The sequence below is a fragment of the Chrysochloris asiatica genome, unplaced genomic scaffold (genome assembly GCF_000296735.1).
Source record: "Chrysochloris asiatica unplaced genomic scaffold, ChrAsi1.0 scaffold00074, whole genome shotgun sequence".
NCBI lineage: Eukaryota > Metazoa > Chordata > Mammalia > Afrosoricida > Chrysochloridae > Chrysochloris > Chrysochloris asiatica.
The window spans coordinates 13,821,928-13,844,686 of NW_006408592.1; the positions used below are offsets into that span (position 1 = coordinate 13,821,928).

At 36.5% G+C, this 22,759-nt stretch overlaps 1 protein-coding gene across 1 annotated transcript in view; it reads left to right on the forward strand.

Annotated features, from left to right (window-relative positions):
• The window catches only part of RSF1 (remodeling and spacing factor 1), a 179,625-nt gene that overhangs the window by 141,139 nt on the left and 15,727 nt on the right, over positions 1-22,759 (forward strand). Inside the window, exons 8-11 of the mRNA XM_006864993.1 lie at positions 5,222-5,326; positions 9,522-9,601; positions 15,330-15,384; positions 16,381-16,490. Of these exons, the coding sequence (XP_006865055.1) occupies positions 5,222-5,326; positions 9,522-9,601; positions 15,330-15,384; positions 16,381-16,490 (350 nt within the window). The remainder of the gene's footprint in view (positions 1-5,221; positions 5,327-9,521; positions 9,602-15,329; positions 15,385-16,380; positions 16,491-22,759) is intronic.

The following is a 22,759-nucleotide window of genomic DNA, read 5'->3' on the forward strand; positions in this document are numbered from 1 at the left end:
GCCCATGTTTGTGCCCAAGCCTGTGTTCTTTTCAATACATTGGAATTTAAAGGCAAGCTTCAGTTCAGGTATTAAGTAGTAAGAAATGGAAAGAAAGGTATTTCACCATAGGTAGAGTTGTGTGTAACAGAAACTTTTTGAGATCCACTAAAGTTTGGAAAATTATTATCAGTCAAATTTTCACAAAAAGCTCATTTTTCATAAAAAGCAATATAGTGTAATGGGAAGACAGAATTGGATTCTGATCCTGCTCCCACCAGTTACAGAGTGCTGTCTTCGCTCTACCTTGATTTCCTCATATATTAATGGAACTAATACCATATTCTTTTTCCAGATGATGTATTTCACAATTTGTGTAAAGCTGGTAGCTCAGTTCCTGACATCTAATAAATGCTGGGTTAAAATTAATCCTGGCTTGTTTGTCCTTTTCTTCTTTTATGCCAAGATCTATCACGGAAGCTTATCATCTCCTAGTAGTTTCAGAGGGATCAAGTAAAAAATAAACTTGAGAACCAGAAAATGGCATTAGATCTGATAATAATAGAAATTGACATTACACTGACAAAATCTTTCTAAGCATTTTAATGATCATCAAGACTATGAAAACTAGGTCAAACAATTTTGTGTAGAGTAAGGCCAAGAGAAGACTGGAGACAACCATCTTCTACTCTCCAAATCAAATAATAAGTAACAATTTTATTTTCATCTTATCTTTCGCTAATGTCTTCTTAAACTAAAAGAGTGGATTTGGACTAAAACAGCAATAGCTGTCAGGGATAAGAGGATGTGAAGAAATGAGAAGGAAATGGGGTAAACAGAAATGACACTGAAGAGACAACGTACCTTTCTTGGAGTACGTGTAGGATTTTTATTTATTTGGTTATTTTAACAACTAATCTATGAAAATACCACTACTGGTTTCTGTGCTGAAGAGAAAGGCATTGGAAACTGAAGATCACTAATGTGGGGGATTTCTTATGCCAAGTACTTGAAGATAATCCTCAAGTCAAAATACCAAGGAAATAGTGGGTTAAGTGGTAAGAGTATAATGTAGAACTAGGAAGACATGGTCCTTGCGCTTACTGAGCTCACAGCAACATGCTAAAGTAATTTATAGGTGAATGCAGAATTCTAACGTATTTTCCAGAAATTTTTGTCAAAATAGATAAATAATTGACTGAGGCTTGGAAATCTGAATTTTTTTTTGGTAGCAATATTTATTTAAATGGACTTTTATGTTTATTGCAGGGTTTAGATAATCAGTAGTTTTGAAATAAAGTTGAATTCTAAAGGTATACTTGTAAGGTTTTTATTTGAAACTTAGAATACATAGAAATGATATGATGGATAGAATTAGCCTATGTAATCAGTCATAAAACTCTATGAGGGGTTTCAAAAAAATTATGGAATAATTCCATTATCTATTAATTCCATGTAATTTAGCACTAATGCAACTTAGTACTGAATATTGGTATTATAAGTTTGAATACATTTCATTATAGCGAGGAAGAGGAAAGGTGTTTTCCCACTTTAAAAGTCCCCACTATGGTATTGGTTAGTAATTCTCCTTTACATGTACACTAAACCAAAACAAGCTGCTGTCTGGTCGTTTCTGTCTCATGGTGACCCCATGTATCCGAGTACAACTCAGGGCTCCAGAGGGATCTCAGTGGTGATTTTTCAGAACTAGACTACTATACATTTCTTCTGAGGTATCTCTGGGCAGACAGACTCAAACCTCCAACCTTTCAGGTAGCAGCTGAGTGCCATTTTTAACACCCATAAACTTCTGCATGTATATTGTTTTTGTTGTTGTTGCTGTTAAGTGATGTTGAGTCAGTTGCGATGCATACAACCATGTGTAAGGCTTCCAAGGAATGGCTGATGAGTTTGAATCTCTGAGAATTAACTAAATAAATATATTATAGATAATAGGAGCCAGATATCTCATTGTCAGAAAAAGAAATTACAATAACTAAGGCTGAAGGCTGAAATTACCCCTGTAATGCTGGATTAGAGTCAGAGATACCTTGCTTCTTTTAATATAGACATAGAAGTATAAAATATGTGCTGACATATGAGTTGGTAGGTGAATATATATGTCTTGGTTCTATCTGAGAGAAATAGGGATGTTCAGTACTAATGAACACAACCAGATGTTGGTTTCAAATACTATCCTCAAAGTAACCAGGGCATTTTGGAGAAATGACTGGTTCTAGAACTTGGACAGAAAAAAAATTCTAAAATGATCCTAGAAAGTCTCAAGAAGAGCTTTAAAAAAAAAAAAAAGTACAGATCAGTCCCCAGAAAACGAACACCAACTAAGTATACATTATTTCATAATGAAATAAATAGGTGAGTGCAAGGATTGATGAAATGGAACATGTTTTCTTTACAGAAACATCCCAGATAATAAATGTAGAAGGAATGACGGGAATAAGAAATTACCATTGAAACCCACCTCTCCCATCAGCAAGATTCAGAGATAAATGCTAAAATTAGTAGTGAAACTTTTCAGGAGAACAGGATATTGCTTAGTTTCAGTGCATCTTTCCCCAAATATTTCACTACTATGGTAATTTTAACATAATATCCACAAATTCTTTGATACGCCTTCCTCCAAAAAGTGGAACTTTATTTCCTTTCTCTTAAAGGTGGGCTGGACTTAGTGCTTCTAATAAGAATTGAGTATGAAAAATGTAGAGTGGAGAAATCTGGTGAAGTCCTTTATAACCAGCTGAACAAAGTTAATATCACCAGTAATCAGTCATGTTGATATCGTGTATCCCTGAATATTATATGATAAGCAGGATACTTCACCTTTGGTGGTAATCTCCAAAACCCAAACCCCCAGCTTAATCATGGTAGAACATCAATAATAGCAAACTGAAGGACTTTATAAGTTTTGATGGATGTACCATAGTTATACAAGAAATTAACATTAGTGGAAACTTGCTGAAGGGTAGATGGGAATTCTGTGCTATCTTTATGGAGCCCTTGTGGCACTGTAAGGCACTCTGGTACCATAGTGGTTACAGACAAATCTGTCTGTCAACAGTTTGAAAGTACTAGTGGCTCTGTGGGAGAAAGATGAGACTTTCTGCTCCTGTTAAGATTTATAGCCTCAGAAACCCTATACAGGGTTGCTATGAGTTAGAGCAAACTCCATGGCACATCACCACCACCACCAGTGCCATGTGGATTAGATATTGGGCTACTAATAGCTGTTTTGGCAATTCAAACCAAGCAGATATGCCACAGGATAAATTTGAGGCTACTTGCTCCTATATAAATTTATAGTCTCAGAAACCCTGCACGTAGGGTTGCTATGAGTTGTAATCAACTTGATGGCATTGGGTTTTGGGTTTTTATGTTTGGGGTGAGGTGGAGTTAGTATTATCTTTATAACTCTTCAGTTGCTATAAAATAAACACTGGACTGACAGGTCAACAGTTCAAACTTGCAGTTGAACTGCAAGGTCAACAGTTCAAACTCACCAGCTGCTCTCGAAAACAAACCTGACTAAGCAGCACACAAGAATAATGTAGATCTAAAATTATATAAAAATAGAAAGTTTTTAAGTACCATTGAGCTTGTTCTAATCCAAAGCAACTCCTCTATATGGTTTCTGAGGAGCAGCTGGTGAGCTTGAACCACCAACCTTGCAGTTCAACAAGCTTCGTAGTCTGGTACATTAACCCATAGCGCCACACCAGGACTCCTTTTAAGTTTTGTGTTGTCTTAAATTGCAATGTTTTCAAATTAATAGAAGAATTTATTTAAATGAATATTTTAAATAACTTTATGTAAATTCTATCTTTCCATCAAAACATATGCTCATAAACATTATCAGGGTACCAATTTACGTTTTACTGTGTTGGTCATCAAAACACAAATAATTATAAACTGTCCTGATGTGGTGCTGTAGGGTAAACACTAGGCTGCTAACCACATGGTCAGCAGTTTAAGCCCATCAGCCACTCCTCAGAAACCCTGCTCCAAGTCAGAACTTACTCAATAACAACTTAACAACAACAATCAACTTAAAATTTTTTTGTTATCCTTGTATTAGACTATGGTGGTCCTAACTGTAGTATGTAGCACCTGGAGTCTTGGTATGGCACTGTAGGATAAGCACTGGTTTTCAGGGGCAGTTTGAACTGCCAGATCTGTGGTTCAAATCTATCAGCTGCTTCTTGGAAACCCTATACAGTGTTGCTGTGAATTGGAACTGACTTGATGGCACTAATTAACAACAACTATAGTACCTGGGAACATGGTGGAGGATAAACACTGGATTGCAAACCACAAGGTCAGAGGCTCAAGCCCACTAGCCACTCGGTAGGAGAAAGATTAAGTTTGATGCTCCTGTAAAGATTTACAGCCTTGAATTTTATACAGGGTCACTGTGAGTTGGAACCAACTAGATGATACTTAGAAAGAACTACTCTAGTACCATTTTTTCATTCAGTCCCTTTTGCATTTGAATTTATATGATGAAATTACCCATAAATATTTCTTGCAGAGGTAGGAGATTGAAATGCTATTTAATATGGAAAAAATTTCTTTTTTAATTATGTCGTGGGGTGAAGTTCTGGTAGCATTTTAGGTCACAAGTTGGACTGCTGTCAGGTCAACAGTTTGAATCCACCGGACTTTCTGCTCCCATTAAAGATTTACAACCTTGAAAACCCTATTCAGGATGGTACAAGCCTGAACTGACTCACCAACACACAACCACCATATGGATTGGGATATCTTGGGTGTCTTGATGGGTCAGTGGCTAAAGTGCTTGGCTGCTAACTAAAAGATGGCAGTTCAAAGCCATCAATCCTTCAGTGAAGCAAAGATGTAACAGTCTGTTTCTGTAAACTTTTACAGCTTTGGAAACCTTATGGGGCAGTTCTGTCCTGTCTTACAGGGTCGCTGTGAGTTTGAATGGAGACCACAGCAGTGGTTTGGGTTTGATTTTAGTAGGGTAGTGTATGATACTTAAACTGTAAAACTCTTCCTTGCTGATTATATTGGTCTATAGTTCTTATCACCCACTACAAAAGAATTCCAACTAGCTCTGGAATAATTTATTTTTAACAAATTTGGAAACTTAAAAAACATTTTAAGTCTTATTTGAAAAAAAATTAATGGTATGTCAGATTATCAGAGCATTTTAAAAAAATTATTATGGTACTCTATGCTGACATTAAATTTTGGTTTCTTTCAGATTCTTCTGTGTGACTCTTGTGACAGTGGATACCACACTGCCTGTCTCCGCCCTCCTCTGATGATCATTCCTGATGGAGAATGGTTCTGCCCTCCTTGCCAACATGTATGAGCCAGCCCACCTCTGTCTCTTCTGACTGAATTGTCCTTGATTTCATATTCAAGTTAATAATACTTCTTGGCAGCCATCAAACATCTTTTATCTTCAAAGACATTTGTAAATAGTGCTTACCTGTTGTTTAAACTTCTTTGAAATTAGTTTCAGATTTTATCTTTTTTAAAAACAATTTTCTGAAGCTCTTTAATTTTTATAAAACTTAAATCACAGTTTCATTCTTTTCTCAAGTTTACTATAGAAATAAATAACCACAAATTCAGATCCAAGGGTAGAAATAAGATTTTTCTCATTTCTGCTTCTTTCATCCTCTTTTATTTTTCTCCTCTACTTAACTTTCTTATTAGAACTTTTATAGGTAATATTACCAGGCATAAGGCACTCTGGTAGCATAGTGGTTACGATTCGGGCTGCAAACTTTAAGGTCAGCAGTTCGAAACTACCAGCTGTTCCAAGGGAGAAAGATGAGGCTTTCTGCTCCCATAAAGATTTATAGCCTTGGAAACCCTGTACAGGGTCTCTGTGAGTTGGAATCGACTCCACAGCACTAACAACAAGAGAAACATAGATTACATATCTCTTACTACCCTGATTCATGCGAGTTTGTATTTTTTTAAGTTGTTAGTGTTTTTGTGAGGTTTCAAGTTGGTACTAATTTATAGCAACCCTCTGTGCATCAGAACAAAATATGGCTCAGGATCTTTTGCAGCAGATTTGCCCAGTGCAATATATAGTTTGATTTCTTGACTGCTGCTTTCATGGATATTGATTGTGGATCCAAATAAAATGAAATCCTTGACAATGTCAGTCTTTTTTCTGTTTATCATGATATAGCTTGTTGGTATATTTGGAAGTATCTTTGTTTCCTTTATGTGGAGGTGAAATCCACATTTAAGGCTGTACTTGTTAGTATTCATTAGTAGTTCTTCAATTCCTCTTTTCTTTCAGCAAGATTGTGTCATCTGCATATTAGAGTTTATTAATGAATCTTCTTTCAGTCTTAATGCCAAGGAGTTCATATAATCCAGCGCTCAGATTATTTGCTTAGCATACAGATTAACTGTATATGGTAAATGACACAACCCTGCAACACAACTTTCCTGATTTTAAACCATACAATCTCCCCTTGTTCTGGTCAAATGACTACCTTTTGATGTATGTACAGGTTCTTTATGAGCACAATTAAGTGCTCTAGCAGTCCTATTCTTTGCTAATGTTATCCATAATTTGTTATGATTTACACAGTTAATTGCCTTTGCATAGTCAATAAAGAACAAGTAAACATCTTTTTTACCCAAGGACATCAATAATATCCCTCATTCCATATCCTCTTTTGAATTTTCTTGAATTTCTGGCAGTTTTTTACTGATGTACTGATACAAACATTTTTATTTTCTTCAACAAAACTTTACTTATATGTATTTGATACTTTGTACTTTCTGTTCGTTCATCTTTCTTTGGAATGGATGAAAATATGGATCTTTTCTAGTCAGTTGGTCAGATAACTGTCTTCCAGGATTCTTGGATTGGGCAAATCAGCTCTCCTATCATTACATCTTATTGTTGAAACCTCTCAATTGATATTTCTCAATTCCTGGAGCTTCAGTTTTCACCAATTCCTTCAAAGCAGCTATACTTCTTACTTTAGTACCATTGGTTCTTGATCATATGGTTCCTCCTGAAATGATTGAGCATTATCCAGTTCTTTCTGGTATCGTGACTCTGTATTCCTTCTGTTCTCTTTTGATGTTCCTTGAATTATTCAATATTTTGCCATAAAATCTTTCAGTATTGTAACTTGAGGGTTGAATTTTTTCTTCAGTGCTTTCAGCTTAAGAAGTGCAGCGCATGTTCTTTTCCTTTGGTTTTCTGTCTTTGTACATTTCATAATGATTTTATTGCATATTTTATTATATTTTATATAATTATAAAAACTTATGTCATTTCATTATAATTATTCTCAAGACACCCTTCGAATTCTTCTGTTTAGCTGTTTTATAAAGATATACTTTAGCTACTCTGCTTTAAAGAGCAATTTGAGTCTCTTTTGACATCCATTTTGTTCATTTTTACGTCTTTTAGATGACCTTTTGCTTTATTCATGTATGTTCTCATTGATGTCATCCCACAACTTCTCTGATCTTCAGTCATTATTGTTCAGTGTGTCAAATCTGTAATTGGTGATGGTCCCGAAATTCAGGTGGAATATACTCAAGGACATACTTTGCCACTCATGGACTTGTTGTAATTTCTTCATCTTCATGTTGCACTTGGCATATGAGCAGTGAGTGTTCTTCTAAATAGTCAGACCCTGGCCTTGTTCTCACTGCTGTTATTGAGCTTCTCTAGCATCTCTTTCCACAGATGTAGTCAATTTAGTTCCTGTGCGTTCCATCCGGTGAGGTCCAAATGTGTCACAGTTTGTATTGTTGAAGAAAGATACTTAAAAAAAATAAATAAGTTGGTTGTTGTTAAGTGCCGTCAAGTTGGTTCCGACTCATACCGACCCTACATAGCGTTTCCAAGGACTCCCGACTTTGTAGTTAAAACCAACCTTGCTGTTCACTGCTTTATCCCACAATGCTAACCCATGCGTAATTCTGTCATATAACCTCTAGTGTTCTTTCTATTACCAAGGCCATAGTTTCTAACTACTGATCCTTATTCTTTTTTTAACAACTTTAGTCTTGAAAACTTTAGTAGTTATCAGTGAATCTTGATTGCACTATTGATCAGTTTCAGAAAATGGTAAAATCTTAAATTTCTTCATCTTTGGGAATAGAGGTTAATGCATAATTTTGGATAATAGTTTTAGTAAATGGCCTTCCTTGTAGACATATGGATATTATACATTAGCCATGGCATTGGACTTATATAGATCTTGAAATGATCTTTTTGATGATGAATGTGACACCATTCTTGTTCAAATTGTCATTCCCAGTATAGTAGTCCACATGATTGTCTGATTCAAAACAGACAATACCATTCTATTTCTGCTCCTTAATGCCTTAGGATACTGTTCTTTATTCCATTTAATTTTTTGACAACTACTAGATTTCCTAGATTCATACTTTGTACACTCCACTTTTCTGATTACTAATGAATGTTTGCAGCTGTTTCTTCTCATTTTGATTTGTGCCACATCAGCAAATGAAGGTTCCTAAAGCTTTACTCTATCTGGTGTCATTGAGGTTGGCTCTCCTTACAGGAGGCAACTCTTCAGTTGTAGTTTTAGTGCCTTCTAACCCAAAGGGCTCAACTTCCAGCAGACAGTCTCAACTTCTAGTAGACAGTGTTCCTCTGCTGTTCATATCGTTTTCCCTGGCCAGTTTTTTCAAAAGTAGATAACCAGGTCCTCCTTTTATCTCGCAGTATAGAAACTCCCATGAAACTTGTCCTCCCTGGGTGACCTTGCTGGTATTTAAAATGCTGGTGGTATAGCTTCCAGCACCAAAGTGACAACCCAGTTATCATACTGTGGTAAATTGAACACACAAGTTGCAGTTTTAAAATTGAAGAACAGGAAGTTTTAGTGCCATAGCCCCCATAAAATAAATACTAACCTCATATGCCAATTTTAAGATAATGGCTTTATTCATTTCCCAATTTAGTTGACTTTAATAACTTATTATCTTTTTTAAAAATTGTGAACTGTCTCTTATATTTTACTGTTCATGTAACTCCATTCCTTAAAAACTATCTTAGAATAATTTTTATTTTATTATAGTCAGTTACATATTCAAGGAGCCCTGATGGAGTTTTAGGATAATCACTGCACTGCTAATTGCAAGGTCAGCAGTTCAAATCCACCAGCCTCTCCACGAGCGAAAGATAAATTTTTTGACTTCCAAAAAGATTTATAGCCTTGAAAACCCATTTGTTGTGAGTTAGTTGCCTCAGTGGCGCTTGAGTGGGTTACATGTATATGTTGAACCAAATGCTATTTCCATCAGGAGAATACTCACAGAGGGTGTTTTCTAACACGTGCTTAATTTCAGAGATCGTGTGCTCATCTGTAATTAGTGGATCCTCAGGCACCTCTTTAATTAAACACAAGGAAAATGTAAATGTTTACTACGTCATGTCTTACCAGCTTTCTTTTCAAAATGCCCATAAGCTTAACATGATAAATGATTTTGGAAAGGTGTTTGCTCATAAAGAAATGACATCTATTTTACTCCTTCAGAAACTGCTATGTGAGAAATTAGAGGAGCAGTTACAAGATTTGGATGTTGCCTTAAAGAAGAAGGAGCGCGCTGAGCGAAGGTATTACAATAATTGTTAGTGTTTGACAACAAAATTGTCTTGCGGTACAGATTAATGTGTCTAGCAGGATATGGCAAACTGGGACCCATGGGACAAAGGTTTGTTTTGCATGGTCCACAAACTAATAATGCTTTTTATGTTCTAAAATGATTTTTAAAGTCAAGGCAATAATAGATTACGGCATGTGAAGATGATGTTCTATTTAATTTTTGTTACTAATAAAGTTTAATTTGGACCATAGCCATGCTCTTTCATATGCCTATCATCTGTGCTGCATTTGTGCTAAAACAGCAGAATTGATTAGTTGCAGTGGAGATTGCATAACCTGCCAAGCCTAAAATATATGTTCTCTGCCCTTTTATGAGAAAAGTTTGCCAAATCCTGATCTAAAGTATTTTAGAACCTACTCTCAATAGGAGTCCTGGTGATATAGTGAGTTACACATTGCGCTGTTAACTGCCCAGTAAGCTGCTCTACTAGCTGTTTTGAATCCACTAGCTGCTCCATGGAAGAAATATGAGTCTCTCTGCTCCCATAGAGATTAGAGCCTCAGAAACCCTTTTACAGGGTCACTATGAGTAGGGAACCTATTCTATAGCCCATAACAACAGCTCTGAGTATACATTGACCTAAGTATTATGGATGGAGGTGGTGGTTCTGTAGGATGAGCACTGGGCTGCTCCATGGGAAAAAGATGAGGCTTTCTGCTCCCGTAAAGATTTACAGCCTCAGAAACCCTGTACAGGGTCACTATGAGTTGGAACCTACTCTGCGGCACGTAACAACAACACTGTATAAAGAACCCTGGTGGCATAGCGGGTTATGAATTTGGCTGCTACCACAAAGTCATCAGTTCAAATACACCAGAGGAGCCTTTCTGCTATGATAAAGATTTACAGCCTTGAAACCCTTAATAGGGTCACTATTAGTTGGAATCCACTCAGTGGCAATGGGTTTGATTGTGCTTTGGTTTATTGTATTTCAATTGGAAAAGATTAGTAAGATAAATCTTTCTATGTGGAGCTCACATTTTCTCAGATGTTTGAACCAATGCTATGTATGAACCTGTGTTAAATGGAATAATCTATGTGTTTTCAGTGCAATACATAAATAATAATTTAGTGGGACATTTTGGTTCTCCTTGGATTGGGGGTAGCACTGTAGGATAAGCACTGGACCACAAGGTCGATTTGAACAACAAGGTGGTGGTTCAAACCCACCAGCCACTCCTCATAAACCCTATACAGGGTTGCTTTGAGTCGGAACCGACTCAGTGTCACTTAACAGCAACAACAGGCCTTGGAATAATCATGGAAGACCTAGAAAAATAAATAACAGTTATACTGGTATACGTGCATAGCAGAGACCACAAATGTTAGTAAGGTCAAAACGTAAAAGTGAGAGTATAAAAGTGGTAGGAGATGAGACAATGCTTAATAAAACAAGTTGATCCAAATTTTGAACAGCTTTGTATACCAAATTGGGAAATCTGAATGATTCTCTTTAAACAGTGGGGAGTCATCCAAGGAGGGACAAGTATAATCAGACCTTTATTTCAGAAAAATTGCTGTGATAACAATGAGAAGAAATTAGCAACTCTTTAATATTTTTCTAAACAATTGAGAATTTGGAGTCACTGTGGTAAAGAGTCTTGAGAGCTCGTGAGCCTTGAACTAAGACAATCATGGCAGTATTAAGGTGAAAGTATTAGAGAGGCTTAATCAGTAAGACTTTATCCCACTTGTACAAGAACATAGAAGTAAATTTGCTCATTGTCTCCTCACTGATCTTACTGCCTTCATTATCTTCAATTGCTACTTCTTTAACTTTTGCCCCTGGTATGTAGTCTGTACTCAGAATTTATTGTGCCTGAATCCTTCCATAGTCTGGTGCAGTAGTGAACCTTAAAAATGGTTAAGCCTTTAGAACTTGTTTCGTGGTGGTGATGTGTTTTAATTGCTGTTTATTCTCTCTGGCTTAGGGATGGTTTTTAGTTTAATGGCAAAGTAATCTGTTGCATTGATTTAGGAGATAAAACATAAACTTTAGATTTAAAATCAGATGTTTAGAAATCTTTGTTTTTAGAAATCCTGAATTATTTCCAGAAATAACTTTTGTCTTAAATATTTGGGATTTCTTCTAAGGCCTTTTTTATTCCTTTTTTTTTTAGCTTTTATTGTGAATTGAGTGAAGGTTTGTCAGCATTGCAATGATTACAGTCCCCTGCAGGCACCATCAGCTAATAGTATTTCTTTCTTTTTTTCTATGTACACATACCACATTGAAAATACATATTTGTTTAAATGTCCAAAGGCCACAATTTGCCAGCCAGCCTCTTGCCTGCAGGTACACTGCCTTTCTCAGTCTGTGGACCTAGAGCCCTCTGCCACCAGCTCTGTTGTCAGTGCTTTCTGCTTAGGGTTTTTTTTTTCCTATTTAAAAAATAATAACAGTCTTATATAGAATTACTAGGAATATTTCGACATGCAGACTTTGTGCTGTTTGTAATTTTGACACTGAAAAAGATTTAACTAAAGATGCTTCAAGTTAAATCTCAGTTAAAACGGATTTTTCCACATATCTACCTGTCATTGTGAAAAATAAACAGCTTTCCAATGTCCTAAAGTTGGTTTGGCTCAGCTGTGTGGATTGTTAATAATCATATCCTTGACGAACCTTTTTAAAAAATGCATTAAATCATTAAGAATTTCATCTGATTCTTCAGATTAATTCTGCTTATTCTTTGAAGGCACACCATACTGACACCACTTACTTGTATGAGGAAGAAGTTGTTGACTGCTCCCACGCCCCATTGCCATTGATTTCCAAATCATGATGACTCCATACTTGTCTAAGTAAAACAATTCCATGCAGATTTCTGTGTAGTCCTTGGATGGCATAAGTAGTTATGTGTTTGACTGCTAGCTAAGGTTGGCAATTTGAATCCACCCAAGGCACTTAGGAAGACAGACCTGACAATATACTTCCAAAAGATCACAGTCTTGAAAGTCCTAATTTCAGCTGTACTTTGCACAGTTGAGTTGAAATCTACAGCAACTAAAAATAATAACTTTATATAGCTGTATAGTCTGGTAGAGAATAGGGATGTATCATCAGTATTTATAACTAACCAATCACTGTTTACAGACATGAATTCAAACAACCTTGTACTTCCAAAATGCTATTATTTATGTTTTACTAGCAGAGAATTAGATTTCAAACAGAGATGGTTATGATGAACCATGAAGTCTAAACCAGATAAGGAGGAAAGTAAGCATATCGAGAGGAGTTTTCAACAGTGAAAAGGGGGTAGGGTATTGGATACAGCCTCTACTAGAGTCCGTGAATTACTGGTATTAGTGTACTAGAGAGAGTATGTGGGAAAGTGAGGCCATCAAAGAGAGAGAATAGGTTGCCCTAAATTAAAATTTTGGAAGGGTGTGGTTTTTCATAATGATAAGATCTGGGCCAAACATGATTATTGAACTATGTGCTGAATTAGAATGGAAGAGGTATCTGTCCACAACAGAACACACAGATCATAAAGATTACTGAGCAAGAGAATGATGCTGCTCAAATGTTACCAACTATATATACCAAAGGAGTGTTGTGTCTCTAGAGACTAAGCACTGGACTGCAAACCACAAGGTCAAGGGTTAGAGCCCACCAGCTACTCTGTAAAAGAAAGATGAGGTTTTCTGCTACCACCAAGATTTGTAGCCTTGGAAACACTATACAGGGTTGCTATGTATGGGAACCAGCTTGACAACACTTAGCAACAACAACAAAAACAAATTTATACCAGAAAACCCCTGACTGCCATCAAATTGATCTGACTTACAGCAACCATCCGTAGGGTTTCTGAGGCTATAAATCTTTATGGGAGCAGAAAGCCTCCTCTTTCTTCCACAAATTGGCTAAAAGATTCTTAACTGCTGAGTTTGCAGTTAATAGCCCAGTGCATAGTCCACTACATCACCCTCCTAAATTTCTCCACTCCTCAAGCAAAATTAATCTACTCTTTTTGCATGTTTCCACGACATCTGATCATAATGAACTATAGTCATTTATTAAAAAGTTGTCAGAGCAGTTCATATTTGCATTCCCAAGCCTGACATCAGTCCTAACCTAATATGATGAAAGCTAATAAATGTTTGTGAGATTAGATTAAGGTGAGAAATAGTGGCCAGGTGAAATTAGAAATTTTTAGGTGAAAAGGTAGAAACATGTCTCAGTAAATTTACTGATTGTAATGATTCCCGTATGTCAGACATATTTAATATCAGCTCAAGTTCTAACATATCCATGAAGCTTTCCTTCTGATTTTCAGTTATTACTGATCTTGCCTTTGTTAGACATTGGTTCACTACCTACTACTTTTAATCAGGTTTTAATTATAAGCACTTTATTATTTTCATCTATATCATTTTTTTATTTAATAGTTTCATATTCTGTCTGTAAAAAGAGCTTAAAATTCTTATCAGCAGGGCCAAAGGTCTATTAGGCAATAAAGTATGCATTCTAAAGGAATTAGGCAACTGGATACTTTCATGTCTTCTGTAAAGGACAGTACTGATAAAGGGAGGAAGAGTGGTTACAATGTTCATTTCAGTATAACACATACTACTATGTAAGAGTTCAACTGTTAGTGTTAGATTTAATATAATATTCTTTTTTCATATTGCTGTTTGTTTTGGAAAAAGTGTTAAATAAAATCAACAATAGTTTGTGTATTGGAAATAAAACTATAGGTATATCATTGTCTAAATCCTTCCTTTCCTGCAGGAGTCTTTAATGACCCTCCAGCTATCTTCAGTATGACATCCTAGAGTGCAGAGCTATATGACTGTCTTACTCTCTTCTAGAACAAGAAATGAATGATTTTAGGGTTATTCACTGAGATCTTGATATGGTTGTGCTACCTAAAATTCTTTTTTTATATAATGAAATCCTATTAGGTTATACTTGAATGTACACTATGTGTATATGCACTATATGTTTTACAGCACAGTAGATGTGTAGGACAGAGAGTGGACTGCAGGCCACACAATTTCAATTGAATTGGTTTGAATCCACCAGCCTCTCCTCAGCAGAAAGATGAGGCTTTCTGCTCGAAAACCCTATACAGGGTCGCTATGAGTCAAAAATGACTTGACAATAGACTTGGCGACATTTAACTGTAACAACAGTACACACATAATTACTGAGAACTTCCATAATGACAAAATCTCATTTGTCCTATGAAAGGTGGTTTTCCTTCTAATCATATCTTTATAGAGTAATCATATCATCTTTGAGTCACAGTATGACTCCGTCTTGAAGTTTCTTTCTCTAGTTCAATTCCAGATCTTTATAAATCACTGCTAAAACTATAGTTTTTATACCTTTAGAAAATGTTGTGCTTGCCATGGATATGTTAAATTTTGGGGTAACAGCCAACATGCCTGTAGTTTAGTCTCCGTTATTACCATGTAATCCTACCTTTTGTTGTTGTGAAGTGCCTTCGAGTCAGTTCCGACCCATTGTGACCCTGTATAGGGTTTCTGAGGAGCGACTGGTGAGCTTGAACTGCCATCCTTGCAGTTCAAACGGCTTTGCAGTTTGGCGCATTAATCCACAGCACCACACCAAAACTCCAATCCTACCTTTAGTACTGGCCAAATTAATGATATTTTCATAATTTAGTTTTTAGCAAATCTCATTTTGTGTATTTGTTTTTCACCTAAAGGAAAGAACGCTTGGTGTATGTGGGTATCAGTATTGAAAACATCATTCCTCCACAAGTAAGTTTCTGGTTTGAAGTATTTTTAAAGGGGGAGACTATCTTAATTGTTCTATACTTTAACCCACATTATATAATATGTATAGTTTTAAATATATTATGTAGTTTTTAAAAAATGAAAATTCGAGACTTAAAAGGATATGAAGAATTACCCATAAATCCTGTTGATTAAAACAGTGTATATACAGAGGGCCCAAAAATATGATTTGCACCCAAACCGAATTCATATTTATCTTTGAAGTATGTTTCAATTTTCTTACACTAAATTGGATAACTTGTAGTTATCCAATTTTCTTGTGCTGTTTATGTAAAACAACTGAAGAATATTTCAGGGAAATTTCAGAATTTTAATTCCCTGCTTTTGGAGGAAAACAGAGAATTGTGAACTTGTTTTCTTGTTTATGATTTGGTTTCTTTGAAGGAATATCATTGTGTTACATGCATTAGTCTAGTTTATAACTAAGAATTTTATGTCATGTTTCCATTTGAAATTAAGAAATCATCTTACTTTCATAAGCAGTTTAATTAATAAAATTAAATGGCCTGTTATATTTCATTATTTTCCTTTAATATCATATTCCTTTGTCCTTTTAAATCCATTCTTTCATTCAGCATATCTATTGAATACCTTCTACTGTATGTTAAGTTTAATTAGTTGTTAAAAATGTGTTAATGGAAAAATATCATGATACAGTGTTTTCCTAGCAACATATAAGAAAGGATATTGTTATAAACTAAAAGGCATGAAGTCACAAAAGTTTAAGAATTTTAATTTTAATACAGAATTGTTTCATAACGTTGGTTACCAGTATTCTCTTTAATCTATAAATCAGTATACTTTATGTTACCATGGTTATTCTGTTTTAGGACTCATCTAAAAATTTTCAGACATTGTGTATGTGCTGCTTAGATGGAGATTAGAGAAGTAATAATTCCAAGTACCTTTTTTCTGTCAGGAGTAATCATCTATATACTTTTTCTCATATTTTTAAACCAGGAGCCAGATTTTTCTGAAGATCAAGAAGAGAAGAAAAAAGATTCAAAAAAATCCAAAGCTAACTTGCTTGAAAGGAGATCAACAAGAACACGGAAATGTATAAGTTATAGGTATGAGATGTATGATGATCGTTATAGTAAAAAAAATAATAAATTATTGTTAAAATTAGATAGTCTTATAACTTAAAAGTGTACACTTTGCCCAGTGCAATAATCAATGGTATTTATACACATATTTCTTAGCTTCCATCTTTAAAGACATTGAAATCTGGAAAATCCGTCACAATCTTTGCCAAATGCAGTGCTCATCAGGTTCTTCTGCTTAAGCTACTTTAATATGAGGGGTGCTTCAGAGATTTTAGGAAAATTGCATTATCTTTTGGTTTTGTTTTTCCACAAACTTTTTGAAACCCCTCATACTTTACCAAGATTCCCGGAGCTCTCGGGGTAAGAGTTAATTTCTTGAACAAGGTCAGAAAGGCTCTGTATGATCTGATCTTGCTGATGTTGTAGCTTTCATGTCCACATATGTCCTCTTTACGATTCCATAGTTCAACTAGCTGCAGTTTTCTACATTCATCTAGTGTTTCTCATGAATGAAATTACACATTAGCAAGTATGAAATAGATGTTATCTTCAACTTCTTTTCTAGTACATGTTTCGTATATGAACAGATTTTAATTTTTAAAACAAGCATTATAACAGTACTGAATGTATTGTCTTTATGTCCTGATACAATTGTCGGTACCACAGGAATCAGATACTTACTTTTTTCGTTTTAGTTTAAACCTTTTTATTATGAATTGAGTGATAGTTTATAAACCATTTGATCAGTTTTACATAAACAAATCATACAATTTGTTTCATTCCAATACACTTAAATTCTATGTAACATCCTTTTTCCTTCCTGTGATTCTGTTTCCATTCCATCGTCCTTCCCAACCTGTCTGAACTCTTTCCTTAGGTAAATACCGCCCTTTTTTTTTTTTAATGTTTTATTGTGAATTATTAGCACTGGGCTGCAAATCACAAGATCAGTGATTCAAACCCACCAACCACTTTTTGGAAACACTATGCAAGGTCGCTAAGAGCTGAAACCAGCTTGATGGCACTTAACAATAATAACAACTCTTTAACTAGAAAGATGTTTATTGTGCTTTATTGACTACGCAAAGACTTGATTGTGTGGATCATGACAATCTATGGAAAACATTGGGAAGTATGAGTATTCTGGAGCACTAAGTTGTGCTCATGAGAAATCTGTACATGGAATAAGATGTAGTTGTTCGAACAGAACGTGGGAACACTGAAGGGTTTAAAATTAAGAAAGGTGTGCAACAGGGTTGTATTCTTTCACCATACTTATTCAACCTATATGCTGAGCAAATAATCCTCGACGCTGGGTTACATGAAAGAAAACGTTGCCTCAGGCTTGGAGGAAGACTCATTAACAACCAGCGCTATACAGATGATACTACCTTGCTTGCTGAAAGTGAAGTGGATTTAAAAAATACTTATTGGTGAAGATCAGAGAGCACAGCCTTAGGCATGCATTACATCTCAATGTAAAGAAAATAAAAATCCTCACCACAGGACCAATAAACAACATTCTTATCAACGGAGAAAAGATTAAATAGTTTTCAAGAACTTCATTCTTCTTGGATCATCCATCAACACTCATGGAAGCAGCATTCAAGAAATCAAACGACATATTGCATTAGGCAAATCTGCTGCACAAGACCTTTTTAAAGTGTTGAAGAGCAAAGATACCAGCTTGAGGACTGAGGTGCGCCTGACCCAAGCCATGGTATTTTCAATGACCTCATATGCATGTGAAAGCTGGACAGTGAATAAGGAAGACTGTAGAAGAATTGATGCTTTTGAGTTGTGGTGTTGAAAGAGAAAATTGAAAGTGCCATGGACGGCCAATAGAACCAACAAATCTGTGTTTGAAGACGTGCAGCCAGAGTGCTCCTTGGAGGCCAGGTTGTCCAAACTTTGTCTCTCATACTTCGGACATAATGTCAGGAGGAACCAGTCACTGGAGAAAATAACATGTTTTATAAGGTGGAGGGTGAGAGAAAAAGAGGAAGACCCCAGCAAGATGGATTGGCCAAGTGGCAGCATCAGTGGGCACAAGTGTGGCAACAATTGTGAGCTTGTCCCAGGACCGGGTAGTGATTCGTTCTCTTGTGCATAGGGTCACTATGAGTCGGTACCAATGGCACTTAACAGAGAAGGTGACATCTAAATATTCTAGAGGGAGCATTGCATTGGGAGTGTTAAGATCTAGATTATAATCTTGACTGTGCCACTTAACTAGCCACCTGTCTTAGTGGTCCGTTTCCTTAGTCTTGGTTGTCTTACCTGTGATGGGGCATTACCCAGATGATCACTAAGATTCATTTAGATAAAAGGTATTATGTAACAGCAAAATAGGAATGCATGTGAAGTTACGTTTATTAATGTGTGATATGTATTCCCGCCTCAATATGAATACTTTAAAGAGAAGAATTACAGCTGGTTTTTTAAGGAATCTGTTACTCATGGGAAATTCAGGGTTCATTTATTTTGGAGACTGGAATTAATCAGTGTGAGTTTTATTTTGTTTTTCTCAGGAACCCTCAGTAATTGTAATAGAGCAAGATTTTGCTTTCTCCAGATTTAAAGTTTAAGCAAACTTTAAAGGAGAAATGCACATTGAGAAGAATAATTAAAACATGACAGATTGAAATCTGTAATAAATAGCAATTTCTTACAAATTAGTCATAAAAGATAAGCACTCTGGTGAGAAAAAATGACAATGAATACAAAATAGTACTTTATAAAGGAAAAAGACCAATAAATATGAAAATAACATTTGGCAATATTCAGTAATCAAATTAATACTAAATGAACTAGAAAATAACTTTGTTTTTCCATTTAAGAAAAAAAAATCTTGAAATTTACTTCATGACTGTATAATAAATTGGTGCAAACATTTGATGAGTAATTCTCAACAGAAAAATTTAAATGTCCTTTAATTCAGTAATCTCACTAATAGTGAGAACGCCAGGAACAATCTTACAGTCCAGTGAAATCTCATAGTAAAACTATGAAGTATCCTGCCAAATGAATGAAAACAGTCATTATTGTGGAATTCTGAGGATAGGTGTAAATTAGGTAAAATATTGATGGAGCAGTGTTTTGTTGGGCTCAAAAGTAAAGCAAGACTTTGTAAAGAAGTCAGTATCAGGTGTGGACTGCAAAGTAGACACAGGGCCCTGCTTGCTTAGAAATTCAATAAAGAAAGATGTAGGAGCTGTGGTGGCATGATGGTTAAGTGCTCAATTGCCGACAGAAGTCAGTGATTTCAACCCACCCAGTTCCTCTTCAAGAGAAGGTACTTAAAGATATTTGCCTGAAAAGATTTAAAAACCACTGCTATCACCCGGGTGGAAACCTGGTCAGCCAGCAGTGTGGCAAGACCTGGGGACTCATGGGCTCAGAGTCAGTGACACAGCCACAGAGGACTAGAGTGGAGAATGAAGCATCCACTTGATAAGAAGAGATCGGATAGACGCAAGAACAGCACACATGTAGGTTATACCCACTTGACCTGGCTCCAATGACTGGATGATCAGAGCTCAACCCGAAGAAGAAAGAAGCTGGAAAAAAAGTGTCATCTGATACAATTTGATGAACTTGACCTACACCTATGGATGCAGTAGCTCAAAAGAGGGAAACTGATCCTTAATGCAAGAATCATTCCCACCCCCTCCACACAAAGAGTAGACAGGGATGGGAAACTTGGACATTGGCTACCCAAAATGGGGGCGGGGGGCTACAAAGGCAAGAAGTGACTGACTTACAAGCTTTCAAGAGGGAACCTAGATCCAGAGAGCATGGAGGAAGGTAGAATCTCCAGTGAATAGTATCCAATCTGTCTAGACGGGCCTGATGAAATGAAATGCATATGGGTCTCATAGTGATGCAATAGTGAATAATTGTTATCTGGACTGATTGTGAGAGATGGAAATGTAAAGATGGACATTTTAAAGCAAGCACGGGAGTAATTAACTTTTCAGTCTAGGAGCGGAGGTCCCTGGGATCATCAATGGAGAAGAGCAGAGAGCGGGACCCTACCCATAGAAGCAGTGACGCCTGAGGTGTAGGCAGAGGCGAAGATGCTGAGAGATGGAGTGGCTGGGGACTTGAGATCCAGAGAGTGAAAGGGGCTGTGTGCTGATGACTGGTTGGGGAGGTGGGGGGCAGGCTTGCAGGTTATATCCTTTGGTTGGCTGATGATGCTTGGACGGGATTGTAACTATGACAATGAAACAATATATGATAGAATGAATGTAAAACCAGTGGTCTCCCATGTAAACTATCACATAATTTACAATAAAACATTTATTAAAAACAAAACAAAAAAACCCCACCACTGCTATCAAACAGATTCAGACCTATAGCGACCCTATGTTGTTGTTGTCAAGTGCCGTCGAGTCGATTCCGACCCATAGCGACCCTGTATAGGGTTTCCAAGGAGCAGTTGTTGAGCTTGAACCACCGACCTTGCAGTTCAAACAAGAGTATTCTAAATCTTTACAGAAGCAGACACCCTCATCTTTCTCTTGAGGAACAGCTAGTGGGTTTGAACTGACCAACTTGTGGTTAGCAGCCCACTGCTTAGCCTACAGCAAGCATCTAAGAAATCATATGAGTAGTTAGTTATATTCTGACATATGGGTTGCTATAAATTACATTGACTCAAAGATACCTAACAACAACATAGATGTATATTGTCCTCACAAACGCTTTATCTGAAAAAAAATTTTCATTTGGAATGTAAATCAAGGCTGCTTTACCTATGTTGAAAGTGAATTAGATCTTTCAGGCAAGAGTGGAATCTTACTTTTATTCATTCAATTTCAAATGTCAAAAGTTTCTGATAGTCTAATTTTAGAAAACTGTTTTCTCACTGAATTATAAGGAAGTAGACCCTCAAAGCTGGAGTTATTATTATGCCACTTTATAGCTGCAGCATGTCCTTAGGAAAACTATTGTTGGCTGTGATTACTGGTGGTTTAGTTGTTTTAAGTGTCAGGCTGCTGACTGCAGGAGTGGCCGTTCAAACCCATGAGCCACTCTGTAAGAGTAACAGGAGGCTGTCTACTCCTGTAAATAGTAGTGTCAGAGATCCTGAGGAGCAGTTGTACTCTGTCCTATAGGTCGCTGTCAGTCAGAATCTGCTCAGTGGTATTGGGATTTTTTGTTGAACATTGTATCTAGCTTTATCAGTGTTTCTTAATTGTAACGTGATGAATGGACACACAATAAGAATTTGTCTTAAGGAAAAGCCAGGCTATAAGTATGTTGTTCATGACATTGTTTATAACTATGAAAGAAATTGGAAGTAATTTGTTTTCGTAGTGTTTATGAATCGGGCTGCGAACCGCAAGGTCAGCAGTTCGAAATTACCAGCTGCTCCGCGGGAGAAAGATGAGGCGCTCTGCTCCCGTAAAGATTAACAGCCTTGGGAACCCTGTGCAGGGTCACTATGAGTCAGAACTGACTCCATGGCACATAACAACAATAACATGATACATCAGACAACATATTACCATAAAAAAATGCATTGTATGGAGGCAACATGCATTCTCAGAAAACAAAAGGTCATTAAGTATAAACCCTTTGTTCATGGGAAGAATGTTAAAATGTGAACAGTTTGTTTAGGGAGAGGAGTATTCATGATTTCAGGCCCAATGGAGCAGCCACTCGCTAACCCACTCCCTCCTAGCCTATAAACTACCTTTACATTTCAGAAGATTTCAAGTTAAAGTTGATCTCTATAATCAATTATTGTGTGGCACTTTGAGTTAATATACTGGACTTCAATGTCGTTTTGAACCGCAAGGTTGGTCATTCAAGCTTAGTAGCCGCTCCTCAGAAACTATATACAGTGTTGATGTGTGTTGGAACTGATTCAACAGCACTTTAACAACAACAATCTTTCCTTTATGGAGTCCTGGTGTGGCACTATAGAATAATGCACTGGACCATAAGGTCAGTTTGAACCACAAGGTTGGCAGTTCAAACCTACCAGCTGCTCCTTCGAAACCCTATACAGGGTTGCTATAGGTCAGAACTGACTCACAGCACTTAACAATAACAGCCACCTTACCTTTAAGGAGCCCTGGTAGCGTAATGGGTTACAAGTTGAGCTGCAAACCCAAGGTCAGCTGTTTGAATTTACCAGCCACTCCATGGAAGAAAGAGGAAGCTTTCTGCTCCCATAAAGATTTACAGCCTCAGAAACGAATACAGGGTCACTAAAGGAGCTCTGGTAGCGTAGTGGTTACGAATCGGGCTGCGAACCTTAAGGTCAGCGGTTCGAAACT